The 20,170-nt window shown below is 41.0% G+C and overlaps 1 protein-coding gene across 1 annotated transcript in view; it reads left to right on the forward strand.

Annotated features, from left to right (window-relative positions):
• Positions 1-20,170, forward strand: part of CNTNAP2 (contactin associated protein 2) — a 2,382,269-nt gene that overhangs the window by 1,616,586 nt on the left and 745,513 nt on the right. The window contains exon 12 of the mRNA XM_060195676.1: positions 18,333-18,452. Coding sequence (XP_060051659.1) covers positions 18,333-18,452 — 120 coding nt within the window. The remainder of the gene's footprint in view (positions 1-18,332; positions 18,453-20,170) is intronic.

A 20,170-nucleotide genomic window follows, 5' to 3' on the forward strand; every position in this document is an offset into this window, starting at 1 on the left:
AACACATACATTACTGGATTCAAGGACAAATGGGCAGAACTTCATGAGTGATAGAGCAGTGCTGCATGTGTCTTTCTCATCTCTCTATTATTATTTATTTTTTCAAAGTTAAACTGAGCCATTCCTTTTAAATTTTATTCATTTATTTACTTGCAAACAGGCAGAAATCTAGAGGGAAGGGGAAGACAGAAAGGGAAAGAGACAGGGAGACACCTGCAGCACTTCCTCACTGCTTGAGAAGCTTTCCCCCCACAGGTGAGGATCGGGGACTTGAAATCTGGGTTCTTGTGCATTGTAACATGCGCAGTCAACCAGGTGTGCTACCACCCAGCTCCCTCTTTCCTATCTCTCTGTCTCTCTTGCCTTCTCCCCCCCAACCCCCGCCCTTTTACCTCTGTCTCTTATCCACTATCTAAAAGAAAAGAAAAGGAAAAAAAAAAAAAAGATAGTTTGACGTTTTATATATAAAGGCCAAAGGAGTGGTCTGGGAGGTGATGGAGTGAATAAAGCAATGGACTCTCCCTCCACTTTGCACTATGTGCACTTAACCCAGAGTGCTACAGGGGCCCCTAAGCACTGAACTCTCAACCATGAGGTCCTGAGTTCAATCCCCAGCAGAACATGTACCAGAGGGATGTCTGGTTCTTTCTCTCTCTTCTGTATTATTTTTTTTAAAATTTATTTTCCCTTTTGTTGCCCTTGTTGTTTTTTATTGTTGCTATAGTTATTATTATTGTTGTTGTTGATGTCATCATTGTTAGAACAGAGAGAAATGGAGAGAGGAGGGGAAGACAGAGAGGGGGAGAGAAATTTTGACACCTACAGACCTGCTTCACCGTCTGTGAAGTGACACTCTTTGCAGGTGGGGAGCCGGGAGCTCAAACGGGGATACTGAAGGGGGTCCTTGCACTTTGTGCCATATGGGCTTAACCCACAGTGCTACCACCCGACTCCCAACATATTCTTGATTAATAAATAAATAAAACAGCTTTAAAGGAAAACAAAAGGTCAAAGGACATCAAAAATGCTTATTGGCATCACCAAAGAATTTGACATCATAATCAAACTTTCAGTGGAAGTTTTGTGATGAACTTTGCAATGATATTGTTTTATCTGAGGGAGCACCTTGGAACCGATACAAAGAATGGAAGGAATTAAGAAGGACTGAACAAAAGACAGAAATGGGCTAGTGTGGGAGAAGATAGTAGACATTAAATATTAAGTAGATAATGTGCATCTATTTATAATTGACTTCAAGAATTGATTTAAATATTAATTGGGTGCAGTGTGCATTTGAAAATGCAAGTGTAGCTTTCACCATGATGTTCAAAAAGATTTTAAAGCATCTTGGCAGGTAAGAAAACTCAGCCATTATTTCATTAATAGGAAATGAACAGTGCCTCTATTTTTTCCTCCTTCCTCTTAATTATGCCTGCCCCTTGAGACTAGGACAGGTGAGTGAACCCATTAGAGGACTATAATGAATAACATCTCCTACAGAAATTGCATTCATGGAAAGATCATGACATCATATTAGCATGCAGAATATCTGTTTTTGAGTCTATGCTCTCTCCACCATCCTGATTTGCTGTGCGTCAATAACGAGATAATGGCTCCTTAGGGAAATAGCATGGCTTACTTAGGGCATACATTCAAGCTTAAAAACAATCCAAAGAGACAGAGAACATAGCAGGTTAATATTCAAGTGTTAATGAGGGCTTGGATAATGTGGTTCCTACATTGTGTTAATTAAAATAACTGTGTGGTCCTAGAATCGAGGAGAATTTTTTAAAAATTATTATTTGTTTGTTTGTTTGTTTTAAGGGAGAAGTCCTGAGTTGGTGGTTGCCTCCTTGGGACATCTGTTTGTTTTTACAGTAGTTAACTGAGCGAGAAAACTTAAGACTTAGGAAAAGCCAGTTTTTTTTCTAATTGAATGTTTCCAGAGTCTGACTGAGATGAAAAATTTGGGGTCCAGTGGTGGTGCAACTGGTTGAGCACACATGTTACAGTGCACAAGGACCCAGGTTCAAGCCCTCTGTCCCCATCTGCAGGGGAATATTTTGTGAGTGGTAAAACAGTGCTGCAGGTCTCTCTCTCTCTCTCTCTCTCTCTCTCTCTTTCTCTCTTTATCAGCCCCTTCCCTCTCAATTTCTGGCTCTCTCTATCCTATAAATAAATATTTTTTTAAAAAAAAGACACTGTCTTATTTATAAAGAGAGAGAAAGTAAGAGAGAGAGAGCGAGAGAGAGAGAGAGAGAAAGAGATTAGAAATTTAGTCCCATAACTGGAGATAAAAAAATGTCTCTGGCCAATGGAGAAAGTTGATTTTTGATGTGTAAACTAATAACATAAAGAAAGGGATCAGACCAAGCAGGTTGCCAAAGACTAAATCCAGGGAGGCCGGTGGTGGCACACTTGGTTGATCGCACTGTAACAATGCACCAGGACCTGGGTTCAAGCTCCAGGGTCCCACCTGCAGGGGGAAAGCTTCTCAAGTGAAGTAGGGCCACAGGTGTATTTCTCTCTCCCTCTCTCTCTCTCTCTCTCTCTCTCTCTCTCTCTCTCTCTCTTTCTACAACCCTCTTCATCTCAATTTCTTGGTATCTGCATCCAATAAAGATTTTAAAAAATAAAGAAGACTAAAGGCAGTCACACCAGTTTTTGCAGGGAAGGAAGGTACATTCTTGTCATTTAAATCTGAGATCAACAACTGGAAGATATTGTCTGAAATAAACCTTCTGATTTCCAAAGAGTGTGAGCTTTTTATACAGGAGGAAGGTGGGAAAAGCTAAAACATAAGGAACTATATTTGGGGTCAATGAGGGAGGGTGATAGGCTCCCAATTCTTTCTGTCTCAGGAACATGATTCCTCAAACTTTCACCTACATTGAAGCCTATGAGCAGCCTTAACTATTTGAACTTATTTCGAGAAGACAAGACCACCAAGAATGATATCCTGACTCCTTTTGATTCCAGATTCCATTTGAACCTATCAACTGCTAGACTTAAATTCATTCCAAAACATCCAATTTCAGGTTAGGCCCTCCTCCCAGGGCTATATCAGACAGTTTTGGGGGAGTCTGGTGGTTTTAAGACCATCCAAATCTGGAAACCATCCACCCTTTTCTTTGATCTTTCTTTTTTTGCCTCCAGGATTATCTCTGGGGCTCAGTGCCTGCACTACATATCCGAATCCATCGCTCCTGGAGGCCATTTTGCCCCCCCCCCTTTTTTTTTTTACTCCATTTTATTCCATAGAGCAGAAAGAAACTGAGAGGGTAGAGGGAGGTTGAGAACAAGGAGAGATAGAGAGGGAGAGAAAAAGACCCTTCAGGTTCAACATAAATGTTTCTCAAGTGTTTTTCAAGGACTTGCAGGTACTATTTCACATGTCTGGTTCCATTCATGAAAAGTCTTGCTTTAATTCAAGGTAGACAATCCAGTCATCCAATCTTCATTTTTAGAATTTTATCACGGTTCCCAGAGCATGTGTGTAATATGCCCAGGGGCAGCTCTGCTATAATAAAACAGGAGAGTGAGCACAGTCATAGATAGACAGATAGACAGACAGATAGATAGATAGATAGATAGATAGATAGATAGATAGATAGATAGACAGATAGATAGACAGATAGATAATCCACACTGTAGTCCTATAGCACTAATTTGCAAAGACATTTTATACTGGGGCAGGGCAGTGGCATACTGGCTTGAGAGCATGCATTACAATGTGCAAGGACCTGGGTTCAAGCCTGTGATCCCCACCTGTAGGAGGGGATCTTCAGATGTGCTAAAGCCCTGCTGTGGGTGTCTCTCTTCATCTCTATCTTCTCCTTTTTTTTTTTTTTGTCAATTTCCATCTCTATCCAGTAAATCAAATTGATGGGGTTTACAGTCAACAATATTTATACCCCTTTCCCATATTTGGGAGCTACTTTCTTCCCTGATCCAGCTCTCTGGTTCTTTTTCCAGTCATGACATGATCTCCCCAAACAATAACTAGATTTCAGATTTCAGGCTCAGGGGAAAAAAAAAACTAGTATAGGCATAGGCCCTTTGGAATATAACTAAAATATGCCTACTAGCTATCTACAAAATGGAGATGACCCCCCCCCCCTTCCTCTGCACTACTCCAGTCTTTATGTTCATGATTAGTCAACAACTTGTTTGGCTTTGTATGTTAACTCTCTTTTCAGCCACCCACCATGTTCCAGATGCTACCATGATGCAAACCAAACTTCCCTGGACAGACAACCCCACCAATGTGTCCTGGAACTCCACTTCCCCAGAGTGCTGCCCCACTAGGGAAAGAGAGAGATAGGCTGGGAGTATTTATCTACCTGCCAATGCCCCTGTTCAGCGGGAAGCAATTACAGAAGCCAGACCTTCCACCTTCTGCATCCCACAATGACCCTGGGTCCATACTCCCAGAAGGATAAAGAATAGGAAAGCTATCAGGGGAGGGGAGGGGATAAAGAGTTCTGGTGGTGGGAATTGTGTGGAGTTGTATCCCTTTTATTGTATGGTTTTGTCAGTGTTTCCTTTTTATAAATAAATAATAAACAAACAAACAAAACAGATCTTAGTGGGGGGGAAAGAAAAGAAAAAAAAATAAGAAATAGATTGCCTTTTCTGTGCAAGCAGAAAAGACTCTAACATCCCAAAGCTGACCCTTTATGTACATGTTCACCTTTTACTTGAGGCTCGTTTTCTTGTTAAAGTGTTCATTTTTTTTGCCATTATTAGGTTTTCCCTGATGATTTTTTTTCAGTTGCAGAAAGAGAAACAGAGTCAGACATGCTGTCTTACTTTTCTCTCCCAATCTCTCTCTCTCTCTCTCTTTCTCTTTCCTCTCTCTCCCTCTCTCATCTTTCTAGTATAGTGGGAGCCAAGTTTGAAGTTTGGATCCGGTTTGTAAGTATAACAAAACAGGCACATTATCCAAGCTAGTTACCTCACTAGCCTGAGATTTATTTTTCTAACAGATTTCCTCCTCAGTGACTTCATATGATTGTGTATTTTAGGAGACAGTACCAGAACAATGCACTCCCAGGGCCTTCATAGTCTTACAAAGCAGGATGGAAACAGGAATAAGAAGGAGAGTCCTTCTCAGTCTACCTCAGTCAAGGGAGCTCTAGTGTGTTTGTTGTATTCTTAAGAGCAAGATCTTCCAGAAAACAAACAAACAAACAAACTATTCTCATCATAGGTCATTAGTAACTTTTATTATAAGAATATTTCCCTCCTTAATACTAGAGGACAGATGTGGGAATACCTGCCTCCAGGTGCCTGAGAGGATGTGGAGAAGCTGTTAAATTTGTAGTGGTGTCCTAGACTGACTAGAGCAAAAAGCACTATAAACAGGGTGACCTAACAGATGTCCGTTGCTGTTTTGAAGCTAGAAATCTGAAATCAAGATATTAAAACTGGTTCCTTCTGATGATTGTGAAGAAGAAACTGTCACATCTTTTCTCTTTTCTCTGTTAGTTTGTGGCAAATCTAGTTATTCCTTAGTTGAAAGTTGGGATTCTGCCTCCATATCATACCTGTACCTGTAGGTGTTATATATATGGAAGAAAACCATTCAGATTGGAATACTGCCCATTCTACTGATTTCATTTTAACTTAATCCCCCCCCCCGAGATCCTATTTCTTTTCCTTTTATTATTTTCTTTTAAAAATTTTGTTTATTTTATTAATGATTTAAGAATGATCAACAATATTGTGGCATAAGAGGGGTACAATTCCACACAATTCCCACCACCAGAGTCCTGTACCCCATCCCCTCCACTGGTAGGTTCCCTACTCTTTTTCCCTCTGGGAGTATGGACCAAAGATCTCTATGGAGTGCAGAAGGTGGGAGGTCTGGCTTCTGTAATTTCTCTTACCCTGGAAAATGGGTGTTGACAGTTTGATCCATGTCCTCAGCCTGTTTCTATCTTTCCCTACTGGGGCAGGGCTCTGGGAAGGTTGGGTTCCAGGACAAATTAGCGAGATTGAGAAACTATTTCTGAGCAAGTAAATAAAATAAGAATAGGAATAAACTTATAGAAATTTACAGTAAACCTCCTCCCAAGACTAAACTTGTCTTCATAGCTGCCAGGAAATAGTTTATAAACACAAATTGATGATATTGCTTACGTATATTAAACTGTTTATCCATGTGTTAGAGTAATTCCAAATTCTTTAGAATAATATCCAAGGCTACTGTTACAAGTGGAAGATGATATATACATAAGAGCCTAAAATGCATGTTTTAACGGGTAAATAAACAAATATAACAATATCAACATGCATTTTTTTTCATTAAAAACTACATATTCAGGTCTATAGGGCAAATGCATAGCACAAATATGATAGAATGTAGTTTTTTATTTTTAACTGTTTTTTAAAGATTATTGTATTTTTCCCTTATTTTTAATTTTATTATTATTATTAATTATTATTATTATTATTTACCAGAGCACTGTTCAGTTCTAGTTTATTGTGTTGCAGGGGATTGAACCATATTATTTTAGTTTTGAAGGGCCTGGTGATGGTGCACCTGCTTGAGTGCACATGTTACAATGCATGAGGGCTGGGGTTCAAGCCCCTGGTTCCCCACCTGCATGGAGGAAGCTTCTAGAGTAGTGAAGCAGGGGTGAAGGTGTCTCTCTGTCTCTCTTCCTATCTCCCCCTTCCTTCTCAATGCCTCTCTGTCCTATTAAATATAATAAATAACAACAAAACTATTTTTATGAAAGATATATATATATATATATATATATATAGAGAGAGAGAGAGAGAGAGAGAGAGAGAGAGGAGAGAGAGAGAAAGTATCAGATTATAACATCTGGGACTTAGATGTGGCATTTCTGCATTTTATGTTTGACATTTCAGATCTGATTTCCATTATTTTTCAATCTTGATTTATATTACAACTAATTTAAGTGAACAGATAAAATGCTGACATAAATAAATGAGAAAATGTTTTGATTATATGGATCACTGAAAATCAGATTCTCCACTCTCCAATACTGTCTTTGTGTATTTAAAAACATCAGTACAGGGAGTCGGGCTGTAGCGCAGAGGGTTAAGCACAGGTGGCGCTAAGCGCAAGGACCTACTAATGATCCAAGTTCGCACCCCAGGCTCCCCACCTGCAGGGGAGTCGCTTCACAGGCGGTGAAGCAGGTCCACAGGTGTCTTTCTCTCTCCCTCTCTGTCTCCCCCCTCCTCTCTCCATTTCTCTTTGTCCTATCCAACAACCATGACAACAATAATAGCTACAACAATTAAACAACAAGGGCAACAAAAGGGAATAAATAAAATAAATATTTTACAAAAACATCAGTACAATTTGAAACTATTAAAGTGTAAGTAAAACAAGGATGAAAACCCTTTCTGCCCAACAACTAAGAGACTATCTTGGCTTCTTTAAATCAGAGTGTGCTAGTGCAATCAAATTGCATTTCTCAGGCAAAGTCATTGCTTTGAGATCCCGAGACCAAGAATTGAACATTGATTGTCAGAGTTGAAAGTTTATTTTGGGATATGAGTTACTGATACCCACACATAAAATGTAATTATTCTGTCTCTCAGATATTGCCTTTCTTCATGTTCTTTTTTTTAAAGATTTTATTTATTTATCCGTGAGAACTGATGGAGAGAGAGAGAGAGAAAGAATCGCACATCACTCTGGTATATGTGCTGCCTGAAATTGAACTCCGGACCTCATGCTTGAGAGTCCAATGGCTTATCCATTCACCACCTTCCAGACTAACCTTATGTTATGTTCTGCCGACCTTGAAGGATGAGGTCATGAGGAGGCTGCCTTCCAACAGACAGAAATATAGAGTTCTCCAAATCTGCTGCTAGGGGGGTAAAACTCAGTACCTAGTTTTCAAGACTCACCCAAATCTAAATTCTCTTTGTAATTATAAACCCCCCCAAAAAAGTGTGCATGCCTTACACATCCTACCTCTAGCTCATTCACTTGACCTTAACAAGCTCTCTCAATTTTTATCATTTTATGTGTCTTTTTATTTTATTCTGATTTTTTTTAATTTTACACACACACAGTAATGTCACCACTATCTTACCCCTTAATTCCTCTCATTATAATCAGCTGTCTACCAATACCATAAAGATAGATTTTTATTATCATTATTTGTTTGATAGAGATGGCCAAAAATTGAGAGAAGTTGGGGGAGACAGAGAGGCAGAGAGAGAGAGAGACTTACCCTGTAGCCATGCTTTACCACTTGCAAAGCTTTTGCCCTGCAGGTGGGGGTAACGGCAAGGGGGCTTCAACACGGGTCCTTGAACATTGAAAGGTGTGTACTCAATCAGTTGTGCCAGCATCTGGCCCCAAGAAATATTTTTTGTAAGAGAGAAGGAAAGAGAGGAGATGGGCCTTGGGGGGGGGGGGGGTGCTGTTCCGGCAGGTGGTACAATGGATAAATCATTGGACTTTCAAGCATAAAGCGTAAGGTCCTGAGTTTGATCTCTGGCAGCACATGTACCAGAGTGATGTCTGTTTCTCTCTCTGTCCCTGTCTCTGTCTCTCTCACTCTCTCTTTCCTCCCCCTCTCATTAATAAATAAACAAAATATGTTTTAAAAAGCCAAAAAAAGGGAGTCGGGCGGTAGTGCAACCGGTTAGGCGCAGGTGTTGCTAACAGCGAGGACCTACTAAGCATCCTAGTTCGAGCCCTGGGCTCCCCACTTGCAGTAGAGTCGCTTCACAGGCTTCACAGGTGGTGAAGCAGGTCCGCAGTTGTCTGTCTTTCTCTCCCCCTCTCTGTCTTCCTCTCCTCTCTCCATTTCTGTCTGTCCTATCCAACAATGACGACATCAATTACAACAATAATTTAAAAAAAAAAGAGCAACAAAAGGGAAAATAAATAAATAAATATTAAAAAAAAAAAAACGCGAGAAAGAGCAGGAGCAGAGCACCACTCTTGCATATGTGGTGCCTGGGATCAAACCTGGAGCCTTATAGATGCAAGTCCTGAGCTCAGTCCCTGATGCGTCACCTCTAGACCACAGATATTGGAATAGGTCACCCAGGTCTGTCCACTGAATCCACTGCTCTTCTCTGTGTCTTCTTCGTCTAGCTCATAGGATTTTTCTTTCTCCCTGAAAGGGGCAGCCCTATTCTGTCGCGCTTCTGCTCTGACAGTTCCTTTCCTGACGCCTCATGTCCCAGAGTTGTAGACCCAATGAACAGCTTTTTTTTTTTTTTTTTTTTTTTTTTTTTTTTTGCCTCCAGGGTTATTGCTGGGGCTCGGTGCCTGCACCACTGCTCCTGGAGGCTATTTTTCCCATTTTGTTGCCCTTTTTCTTGTGCTTGTTGTAGTTGTTATTGTCGCCATAGCTGTTGTTGTTGGATAGGACAGAGAGAAATGTAAAGAGGAGGGAAAGACAGAGAGGTGGAGAGAAAGACAGACACCTGCAGACCTGCTTCACCGCTTGTGAAGCGACCTCCTGCAGGAGGGGGGGAGGCTCGAACCGCGATCCTGCTCCTGCAGGAGGGGGGGAGGCTCGAAGCGCGATCCTGAAGCCGGCCCTTGAGCTTTGCGCCACGTGCGCTTAACCCGCTGCGCTACCACCCAACTCCCGAACAGCCTTGCTCCTACTTTGCTGTTCTCTCAGTCCTCTCTGCAGTCCTCCGCAGGGATGGGGTGGGGAGAGTGAACACTGCTAAGTGCTCTGAGGATGGTGGTAAATCTTCAAGGTCATGTCAACCTTTCTTATTCGTGTCAGAAACTTTTTTTTATTTATTTATTTTACCTTTTGTTGCCCTTGTTGTTGTAGTTATTATTGTTGTTATTGATGTCATTGTTGGATAGGACAGAGAGAAATGGAGAGAGGAGGGGAAGACAGAGAGGGGGGAGAGAAAGACAGACACCTGCAGACCTGCTTCACCACCTGTGAAGCGACTCCCCTGTGTTTCTTGCTCTCTCTAGCCCTCCATCTCTATCCCCCTCCATCTGAAAAAAAAAGTCAGTCAAGAAATGATGGAATTCATAAGTAAGACTCTACGATTAGAAGGCAGGAAGGAAGGAAGTAAGGAAGGAAGGAAGGAAGGAAGGGAGGGAAGAAGGAAGGGAGGAAGGAAGGGAGGAAGGAGGGAAGGAAAGAAGGGAAGGAAAGAAGGAAGGAAGGAAGCAAGAAAGGGAGGAAGGAAGAAAGGAAGGACGGAAAGAAGGAAGGAAGGAAGAGGGCCAGGTGGTGGTACTATTTGTTAAGCATATACATTACAATGTACAAGACACAAGTTCAAGTCCCTGGTCCTCACCTACAGGGGGCAAGCTTCATAACTGGTAAAGCAGTGCTACAGGTGTTTCTGTCTCTTTACCTCTCTCTCTCCCCTCCTCTATTAACTTGTCTCTTTATCTATCCAACAATAAATTAATTAAATATAAATAAGTACAAATTTTAAAAAGAGAGAGAAGGAAAAATAAAGAGAAATGACAAAATAAACAAAAGGATGATGGACAGAAAGTGAAAACAACTAGTAAAATGCTTAGTACTTGTCACTACCTAGTATTTTTTTTTCCCTTTTTGATTTGTCATGAAATCCTCCCTGATATGTCCAATGCCTAAAGATGTGAGATTGATTCAAGTATATGTAGAATGAAATCTGGGATCTTCCCCACTTTTTCAATCCATCAGTAGATTTAGCATATCTATTTGGTTGGCCATCTGTCCAGTTACCTTTCTTTACCTCACCAAGATGCCAACACAGCTCTGTTACTGGCTTCAAGTCATTCTGCTTGTTGTTGTTTTTGGTTTTTGCTCTATTGACCCTCCCTTGCTTGGTCATCGACATAGATGCCATGTGCAAATTGAGATCTGTTTTTTTTCACCACCTAGTCTGAACGACAGTCTCACAGGATACAGTAGTCTTGGTTGAAAGCCTTTCTCAATAAGCACTCAATAGATATCTTGCCATTCTCTTCTGGCCTGTAGTGTTTGTGTGGAGAAGTCTACTGCTAAGGTGACTCTTTGTTTTTCTCTTGCATACTTCAGGATTCTTTCTTTATCCTTATTCCTTTCCATTCTAAATATGATGTGTCTGGGTGTCTTTAATTCTGGGTTAATTCTGTTTGGGACCCTCTGGGCTTCTTAAGCCTTTATGTCTTTGATGTTGTCTAGACTAGAGAAGTTCTCAGCTATTATGTCCTGAAGAATGCTTCCCCCCCTTCCTCTGGTAAGTGAATAATTCATATATTATTTCTTTTGAAGTCACGCTATAGGTCTCTGTTGTTGTAGCTCTTAATCTCTTTGAGATCTCTTTCTTCTTTTTTAGTTGTCTCTAATTTGTCTTCGATCTTGCTAATTCTGTCTTAGCCTCATTGATTCTATTCTCTCTCCCCTCTACTGTTTTCTGGAGTTCATCTATTTTTTTACCCTGTTCTGATACTGTTTTAGCTTGTTCAGCTAGTTGTGTTATTGGCTCAGCTATTTCAGCTTTCAGCTCTCTAATAACCTCGAGACAATTAGTGTTTTCTTTCAAAGTTTAATTTTTGCTTCTGCATTTCTGATGACAACTCTTTCAAACTCTTTACTCACTCCTGTGCCTATTTCCTTAACAAGCATTTGAATGTTGACCTCATTAGTTTGTGGTCCAAACTTTTGGGGGGCTTTTAGCTGGACTCTTGTCCTGGTTCATTTCTACAATTTTTTTTTCTTGTTCATTTTACCATTCTATATAGACTGTTATGAAGTCCCTCTCTCAGTACTTTTAAAATTACTGATCACACCTGCCTGGATTGACTTGTGTACTTAAAGAGTTCACAGTTGTGGAAATTAACAGTTGTTACAATATTATTTTAATCCCTGAGTTGGAGCACAGAGACTGTTAAAAGCCGCTTTTGTTCTTCTTTTACTCTGTAGGCTATGGGAGCCTGAGGGCTTTTAAACTATAAGTAGGCTTCTTAGCTCAATCACTCACTCCTGACCAAGACATAAATCAGGGTGGGGGAGAGATAGCACAGTGGTTATGCAAAGAGACTCTCACAACCCAAGGATCCAAAGCTCAGGACTCAATTCAGCTTCTTTGCCAAGCCGGGCGGCACTGCTGGACCCTGTGAGTTTCTAAACATGTCCTGTTTATAGTCTGTAGGTCCCGAGACTATTACTCCCCATGTTCTCATTAGGAGAACAATGTGGGAAGGCTCCTACTATACAGCCCCACTGCTAGGCCACTGAGGTGTAGACCTTCTGAGTTTTCAGGTTAGTTCTTTGTCCCATGATGTCAGCACAGTGAGTCCCCCTGATGCTCCAGCCTCTGAGGGAAGTAGCAGTGGAGACTCACAGGTGCATTTGGTGAGTCTTAGGGGAGTCCTCTCCTCCCTTCAGCCATCTTTTTGTTGGTGAAACAGATAGGAGGTGGTTTCTCAACTGGTAAACTGCCAGACTGTTAGCAGCCACTAAACATCTCCCTAGGCTCCTCTCTGTCCATGAGCCACACATGTTTACACTCACTGGTGGTTTGCTGGCTTTCTGCCTGAAGTCCTTCTAGTCCTGCCTTGTTGTGGTCCCAGGTGGTTTCTTTTGGTATTCCTAGTTGACCTAGGAGCAGAGAGGAGAGAAATACAGCTGCTGTTACTCCATAGTCCCACCTCCTGAAGCCTTACATTTGTTCTTGATTACAGTCCAAGATGAGTTACCTACAAAAGTGAAGTCAGAATGAAATACCTGAAGGGAAAGCTCACAGGACAGATTCCCGAGGGTCTCTGGACCTATTCCAAAAATCTTACTTTTTTAAAAAACAATTATATGTTAGGTAGACATAGCCAGAAATGACAGGGGATGGGGTGGTAGAGACAGAGACACCTGGCACTCCACTTCACCACTCAGGAAGCTTGGCAGGGACCAGGGGCTTCCTTGCACAGGGTGACGTGTGTTCAACCCGGCCCCTCCCCCATCTCTATCTCTGTCCCTCTCTATCTATGAATTTCTGATCTACCTAGAGCAGAGGAATCCATCGTACATGCATCCTGTACTAGGCTGTGACCACTCTGCCCTCCTCCACCCCCAACTTCTCTCTCACATAAATCCATGTACGTAATTTCCAATATGTTCAGTCATTTTTCATTTACCCAGTGTGTGGTATCATTTTTCATGATTTTGCTTAATCTTCACAGTAATGTGATGAAGGAGTCATTATTACCTTCATTATACAATCAGCATAGCTGAAAGACAACTTCCAAGTAGTATACAACAACAACAACAACAACAAAGAGAGACTTGAATAAAATCTTCTAATTCTGTGTTCATTTAGAAAGCAAATGCAATCATACCTGACCATGGCTGTCCCTGTCATTTGTCTCAGTGCTGCTGTCCCAGATGTGTTTTCTGCAAGTTTATTCTCAATAACTACATAACTTATGCATGTTATAATGCAGTGTGGCAAACATAGGCAAATATAAAAATGTTTCAGTCATCCATCATTATATTATTTTTGACTTTGGATTTCTCTTTCTTTCTTTTTTTTTTCTCCAGGGTTATTGCTGTGGCTCAGTGCCTGCACTTCAAATCCACTGCTCCTGTAGTCTGTTTTTTTTTCCCTTTTGTTGCCCTGTTTTTTTTTTTAACTGTTGTTGTGGTTATTATTATTATTGTTGTTACTGATGTCATTGTTGTTGCATAGGACAGAGAACTCCAGAGAGGAAGGGAAGACAGAGAGGGAAAGAGAAAGACACCTGCAGACCTGCTTCACCGCCTATGAAGCGACCCCCCTGCAGGTGGGGAGCCGGGAGCTCGAACCGGGTTCCTTACCATCCTTGTGCTTCAAGTCACTTGCTTAGCCAGCTGCACTACCTTTGAGATGCCCTTGACTTTGGATTTCTATGTAGAATTTTATATCCCATGCTGTTTTAACTGTTTCCAATTAAGTGAGATGGTATCTATTTCATCGTTTTGCTCTAATTAATACTGGACTCTATTGTATTTAAAACATTTTTAGTTATCTCTATTTATTTCATAGAGACAGCCAGACATTGGGGGGGGAACTGAGAGGGAAAGAGACAGACACCTGCAACACTGCTTCACCACACGCAAAGCTTTCCTCTTGCAGGCAGGGAACTGGGGACTTGAATCCAGGTCCTTGTGCACTGTAATGTGTGTGCTTAACCAAGTGCGCAATCAGCCTCCCCCTCTATTGTCTTTCAGTGACCTATTTGTCCTATTTCATTTGCCTATAAGCAATAGTCCACCTTACCTGAGTTAACTGTCGTTCTGGTTTTGGATTCAAGCCCTGCTTCTCAGAAATCAGTAGAATCAGCAACTCAGAGTCTCCTGAGGGTTTATTATAAATGCTGCACATTCTCTACTGAGACACAGTCTTGGAGGTGAGATTGCAAACTCTTATTTTAGAGAGCTCTCCCAGACATTTCCATGCATGATCAAATTTGGACAGAAGGGTTTGTTTTATCATTTGTGTTGACTGGTAAATGAAAAGCAGTTGGAGTTTTTTATTCAAGACAAGCAGAATCATCATCATATTTTGAAGGCAGGGAAAGGGGCTTCCTATTGACTTGCAGTCCTCTTAGGTGTGTGCCTTGATCATCTGGGATCAGTCAGTTACCGAACGGCATAAAGACTAGTGGTTCTGTCTGTGTATATTCGAGTAATTCCCCCCATCCCTACACTTCTTGTGTATCACCAGCTCATCATTTATACAAGGTAGAGAGACAGCTTTTTTTCTCTTCCACCTCCACCAGGGGCATTGCTAGGACTCAGTGCATAGTTTTTTTGTTTTATTTTTATAATATTTATTTATAAGATCAATATTCTGACAAGACCATAAGGTAAGAGTGGTACAATTCCACACAGTTCCCACCACCAAAATAGTTCTACTATTTTTTATCCCTTTCTGAGTATAGACCCAGGATCATTATGGGGTGCAAAAGTTGGAAGGTCTGGCTTCTGTAATTGCTTCCCCACTGAACATGGGCATTGACAGGTGAATCCATACTCCCAGCCTGTCTCTCTCTTTCCCTACTGGAGTGGGTCTCTGTGGAAGCAGGAGGCCAGGACACATTGGTGGAGTCTTCTTCCAAGGGAAGTTTGGATGGTATCATGGTAGCATGTGGAACCTGGTGGCTGCAAAAACAGTTAATATATAAATCCAAACAAATTGTTGACTAATCATGAACCTAAAGGCTGGAATATTGCAGATGATGATTTGGGGTCTCCGTTTTGGAAAAAGCCAGTAGGTCTATTTTTGTTATATTCCAAGGGGTCTATAACTTTATCAGTTTTTGCTTGAGCCTGAGATCTGATATGCATGTGGATCCAAGTTATTGTCTGGGGAGATGAAGTCATGGCTGGAGAAAGAGCTAGAAAGCTGGACCAGGGAAGAGAGTAGCTCCCAAATATGGGAGAAGTGCATAGTTATATAACTCCACCGCTATTGCTAGGAACCTTTTTTCCCTTTTTCATAGAAGATGAAAAACAGAAAGGGAGAGGCAGGTCTGGTGGTGGTGCACACATTACAGTGTGCAAGGACCAGAGTTCAAGCCTCTAGTCCCCACTTGCAGGGGGGAAAGCTTCAGGAGTGGTAAAGCCAGTATGCAGGTGTCTCTCTATCTCTCTCCCTCTCTTTCCTGTGGATGTGTTCAGCCCAGGATATTACATCACAGATACTAAATAACCTATATTTGCAGGTACTTTATGGGGGAAGGCTACTTTTCTGTTCTTGTGTTGTTGTTGTTGTTGTCATAAAGGGTATTTTTAAATCTTTATTTATTCATTGGATAAAGACAGCCAGAAATCGAGAGGGCAGTGGGTAATAGAGGGGGAGAGAGACACCTGCAGCATTACATCACCACTTGTGAAGCCTTCCCCCTTCTCTTGGGGACAGGGGGCTCAAACCTGGGTCCTTGTGTATTGTAATACATGCACTCAATCAGATGCACCACCACCCGGCCTCCCCATAGTTTATCTGGGTTTTTTTTTTGTATTTATTTATTTATTTATTTATTTATTTTTATTTGTTTATTTTTACTAGATCACTCTTTACTTCTGGCTTGTGGTTGTGCAGTGGACTGAACCTGGGACCTCAGAGCCTCAGGCATGAGAGTCTGTTTGCAGAACCATTATACTATCTCTCCTGCCCCCAAAACTACTTTTCTTTTTTCTTTAATACTTATTTATTTATTCAATTTTGTTGCCCTTGTTGTTGATGTTGTTGTTGTTGGATAGGACAGAGAGAAATAGAGAGAGGATGGGAAGACAGAGAGGGGATGAGAAAGACACTTGCAGACCTGCTTCACCACCTGTGAAATGATGCCCCTGCAGGTGGGGAGCCAGGGGCTCGAACCGGGATCCTTATGCCGGTCCTCACACTTTGCACCATGTGCACTTAACTCGCTGTGCTACCACCGGACTCCCCAAACTACTTTTCTATATAATAGTTGTAGCATCTGCACAGACGCTTAACTCTCCATGAAAGTTCCACCTATCTCCCAGCTAACCTATCTCCAGCTCTCCAGCCTACTTTATACACCCCCTCCCACCATCTCCCTTTAGAGTTTTTGACTCTTCTTTTTTTTTTTTTTTTTTTTTTTTTTTTTTTTCTTGGATGGGGCAGGCTGTACTGCACCAAAGTAAAAGACTCTGGGGAGGGAGGACTTGGGGAAAAGTGAAAAAGGACACACGATGTCCATGTGCCCATATGAGAGTTTTTGACTCTTCTACTGCCGACTTGATTAAATACAAGTTTCACACTGTGTTTTCCCCTTCTTTGTTTATAAGACCCTCCCATGACTGAGAGAACTCAATGTGTGCCCTTCTCTTTCTTGCTTATTTCACTTAACATGATTCCTTCAAGTTCCACCCAAGACATAGCAGAAAATGATAATTTCACCATTTCTGTGTTTGCACACAGCTTTATTTTGGCCTGTTCCACTGTCTAACACATCATATATTTACCATTAGCTATGTACAGATGGTTCAGGAAAGGATTGAGTAAAACAAGGAATTTTATAAATGTTTTAGTCTAGCATGTTGTTTATATTAAATGAAATAAAAGTTAAGATGAGGAAGGCTTAAACAGAGAAAAGCCAATGTGGGGGAGAAGAGGAGAAACAGAAAACATAGAAGCAGTGGGAAGAAAATGGAGGTTCTGAACTCAAAGCTGCGATTTAGCGATTGAACAAATGACATACCCTTAGAGAATAGATTCAGGTGCATGTCCCCAAAGGAGTCCCCTGCTTGTATGTCAGATTTTGTTTTTAATCAGATTCATTTATTCTCTAAAGAGATCCTTCAAATTCATCATAACAGAATGGTTATATGCAAAGCTCTTTCATGCCTGAGACTTCAAGGTTCCAACTTTAATCCTGGTACCACCATGAGTCACAGCTGAGTAGTATTCTGGTAAAACAAACAAACAAGCCAGTATGGAACAAATAAAGCCAGTCTTCTTAGGAGATATGCAAATGTCCATCTGTACTTCTGAAAACAGGCACAGTTTGTAAGAAAAGAAAACATTTCAAGGGCATGACAATAAAGTAAATGATGATGGAAGACCTATAATTTCATTAACTGTCAGATTTCTTCACTGACTAAATTTGATGTGATTAAATAAACAGCAGTACAAGAAGCCAGTCAGGAAGATTTCTTTTTCCTGAATTAAAGCAAGATTAGGAAAGACTTGTTATTTATGGGAGTTTTCTGCACTCTGTATAAAAGTGTGTGTGTGTGTGTGTGTGTGTGTGTGTGTGTGTGTGTGTGTGTGTGTATGTACGTAAGCATGTATGCTTGCATGAAAAAGAGATTTACATCAATCTCTCAGTTAAAATCCCAATAACACAACTACCAAAATTTATGGCTTCTCAAAATAAAACCTAAGTAAAGAGATGATTTCCATAAATAATGCTGGATTGTTTATTAATGAGAGAATATATGTATTAAAGAGAGAGAACCTGAGCATATGATGCCATGGACCCAACTAAGGAACTCATGCTTGAGAGTCTGACAGTTGACCCACTGAATCACCTCCTAGGTCACAATTAATTATGCATATAATGATTAAAAAGAACCCAAAGAAGTGAACATTTCATTCATTTAATCATATTTTGACTGTTCTAAACCTTTCCCTTGCCTATAAGACCAAATAGCAGGATCTTTCTCCCTTTTTAGTTTAACTGGTCCAAGAATGCTGGGTGAGTTAGAACCAAATGATGAATTTCCCATGGAGAGGGAAAGGATGGACCTTCTTATAAGTGGACATACTCCTTAACAGTGTTTTGTCAGAGCATGATGTGTTTCTGGTGTGTTTGTCTGGGGAGCCATTTGTCTTGGGCTGTACTCATGAAAGCTGTTTCATTCCAGCCATCTATGAGCCTTCTTGTGAGGCATACAAACACCTGGGCCAGACATCCAATTATTACTGGATAGATCCGGATGGCAGTGGGCCCCTGGGGCCTCTGAAAGTCTACTGCAACATGACAGGTAACGATGCTTTGTTGTGTTTCATGACGATTGCTTTTAGGCGTATGGAGAATGAAGTCCCTTGTGCTATATGCCTCTTCCAATAATACAATAATCTAAGCATTGCTGGATTGGGCAGGAAAAATGGCAAATTGTATTTCTTTTTATTTTAATTGTTTATTACTGATTTTAAAATGGTTAACGCAACGTTAAGATAACAGGGGGACAATTCCACACAGTTCTCACCAGAGGTCCATGCCCTACCCCTCCACTGGAAGCTTCTCTATTCTTTATCCCTCTGGAAGTATGGGCCAAAATTGTTTTTGGGATGTAGAAGCTGGAAGGTTTGACTTCTGTAATTCCTTCTCCACTGGACATGGGCATTGGCAGGTGGATCCATACTCCCAGCCTGTTTCTGTCTTTCCCTAGACATGGGCATTGGCAGGTGGATCCATACTCCCAGTCTGTTTCTGTCTTTCCCTATTGGGGCAGGGCTCTGGGGAGGTGAGGTTCCAGGATACATTGGTGAGGTCGTCTGCCCAGGGAGGTCATGATGGGGTCATAATATATTTTGCAACTTGGTGATTGAAAGATGGTTAATACATAAAGCAAATTAGTGAGCTATATTTATAAAGCAATGAGCCCCTACAATTCTGCATTTTTAAGTGTTTCTTCAGACTTGAGTAATTCATAAAAATGTTTTTTAAAAAATCAGGGAATGCCGGGCTAGCTTCACAGGCGGGAGACAGACAACCAGGGACTCATGGCAGAGCTGGGAACGTACTTCAGTCTTTATTGACGAGCAGGGATGCAGTTCAACAATCTAATCTCTTCTAATCTTTTTTCATTGGAAAGCCCTGTATTTTATGTCTCCTGAGGTGGAAGTGTCAGGAAGAGGAAGTACGTAGGATGGGGGTGGGGAGAAGGAAAATAGCACACAAACCAGTGGGGATTAAACCAATGAAAACAATGATTTTGTAAATAGACTACAACATCAAGCAATGCAACAGAAGTGGTCTTAGAAGCATAATTTAGAAGCATACCAACAAGGGAAGAGAGAAATCAAGAATGAGAAGCTGGAAAAGCACAGAAAGAACTAGTTCATGAAGCAGTGATTGGGAATCACCTCCACTGGGGAGACTCGGAGTTCTCTGTCCTCCATAGGTACAAAAAGAACCTATTTGATCCCTGCAGTCCCAATCAAGGACTAGTCAAATATGTCTGCTGCTTTCCTGACATTTACGTGGGATTTCCTGTTTAGGAAGAGAAGCTAAATGTGTCCACTTACATTTTAAGTTTTAAGATGATGAAATGAAACGATGGGTTTTTAATTAACTCCTGTATTTATCTATAAGAAGGACAGATCTGTGAAAGAAGAGTTGAGTAGGTTATCTATTGGGTTATTGATTATATCTTAGTATCCTTCAGAAATTTGGAGAAAAGTCAGACTCATGTACTCTGCTGGCCTCAGAACAGAATAAGCACTCAATGTGAACTTCTAGGGTTTACAGGAGACAGGTGAGGGGGTGCTGGCATATCCATGGGCTGTTCGTAGATAAAATATGGTGCCATACATGCTATATCCTTCACTTGAACTAATTGTGTTTATATCCTGGTAACACAAATCACGAGATATGTAATCTTGGGAAACTTATTCATCTTGTTAAGCTTAATAAGCCTGGTTATCTTCATCTGTAAAGTAAATGTATAGTGCTACCCCACAGCCTGACCTTATAGAT

This window comes from Erinaceus europaeus, chromosome 8, assembly GCF_950295315.1.
Source record: "Erinaceus europaeus chromosome 8, mEriEur2.1, whole genome shotgun sequence".
Taxonomy (NCBI): domain Eukaryota; kingdom Metazoa; phylum Chordata; class Mammalia; order Eulipotyphla; family Erinaceidae; genus Erinaceus; species Erinaceus europaeus.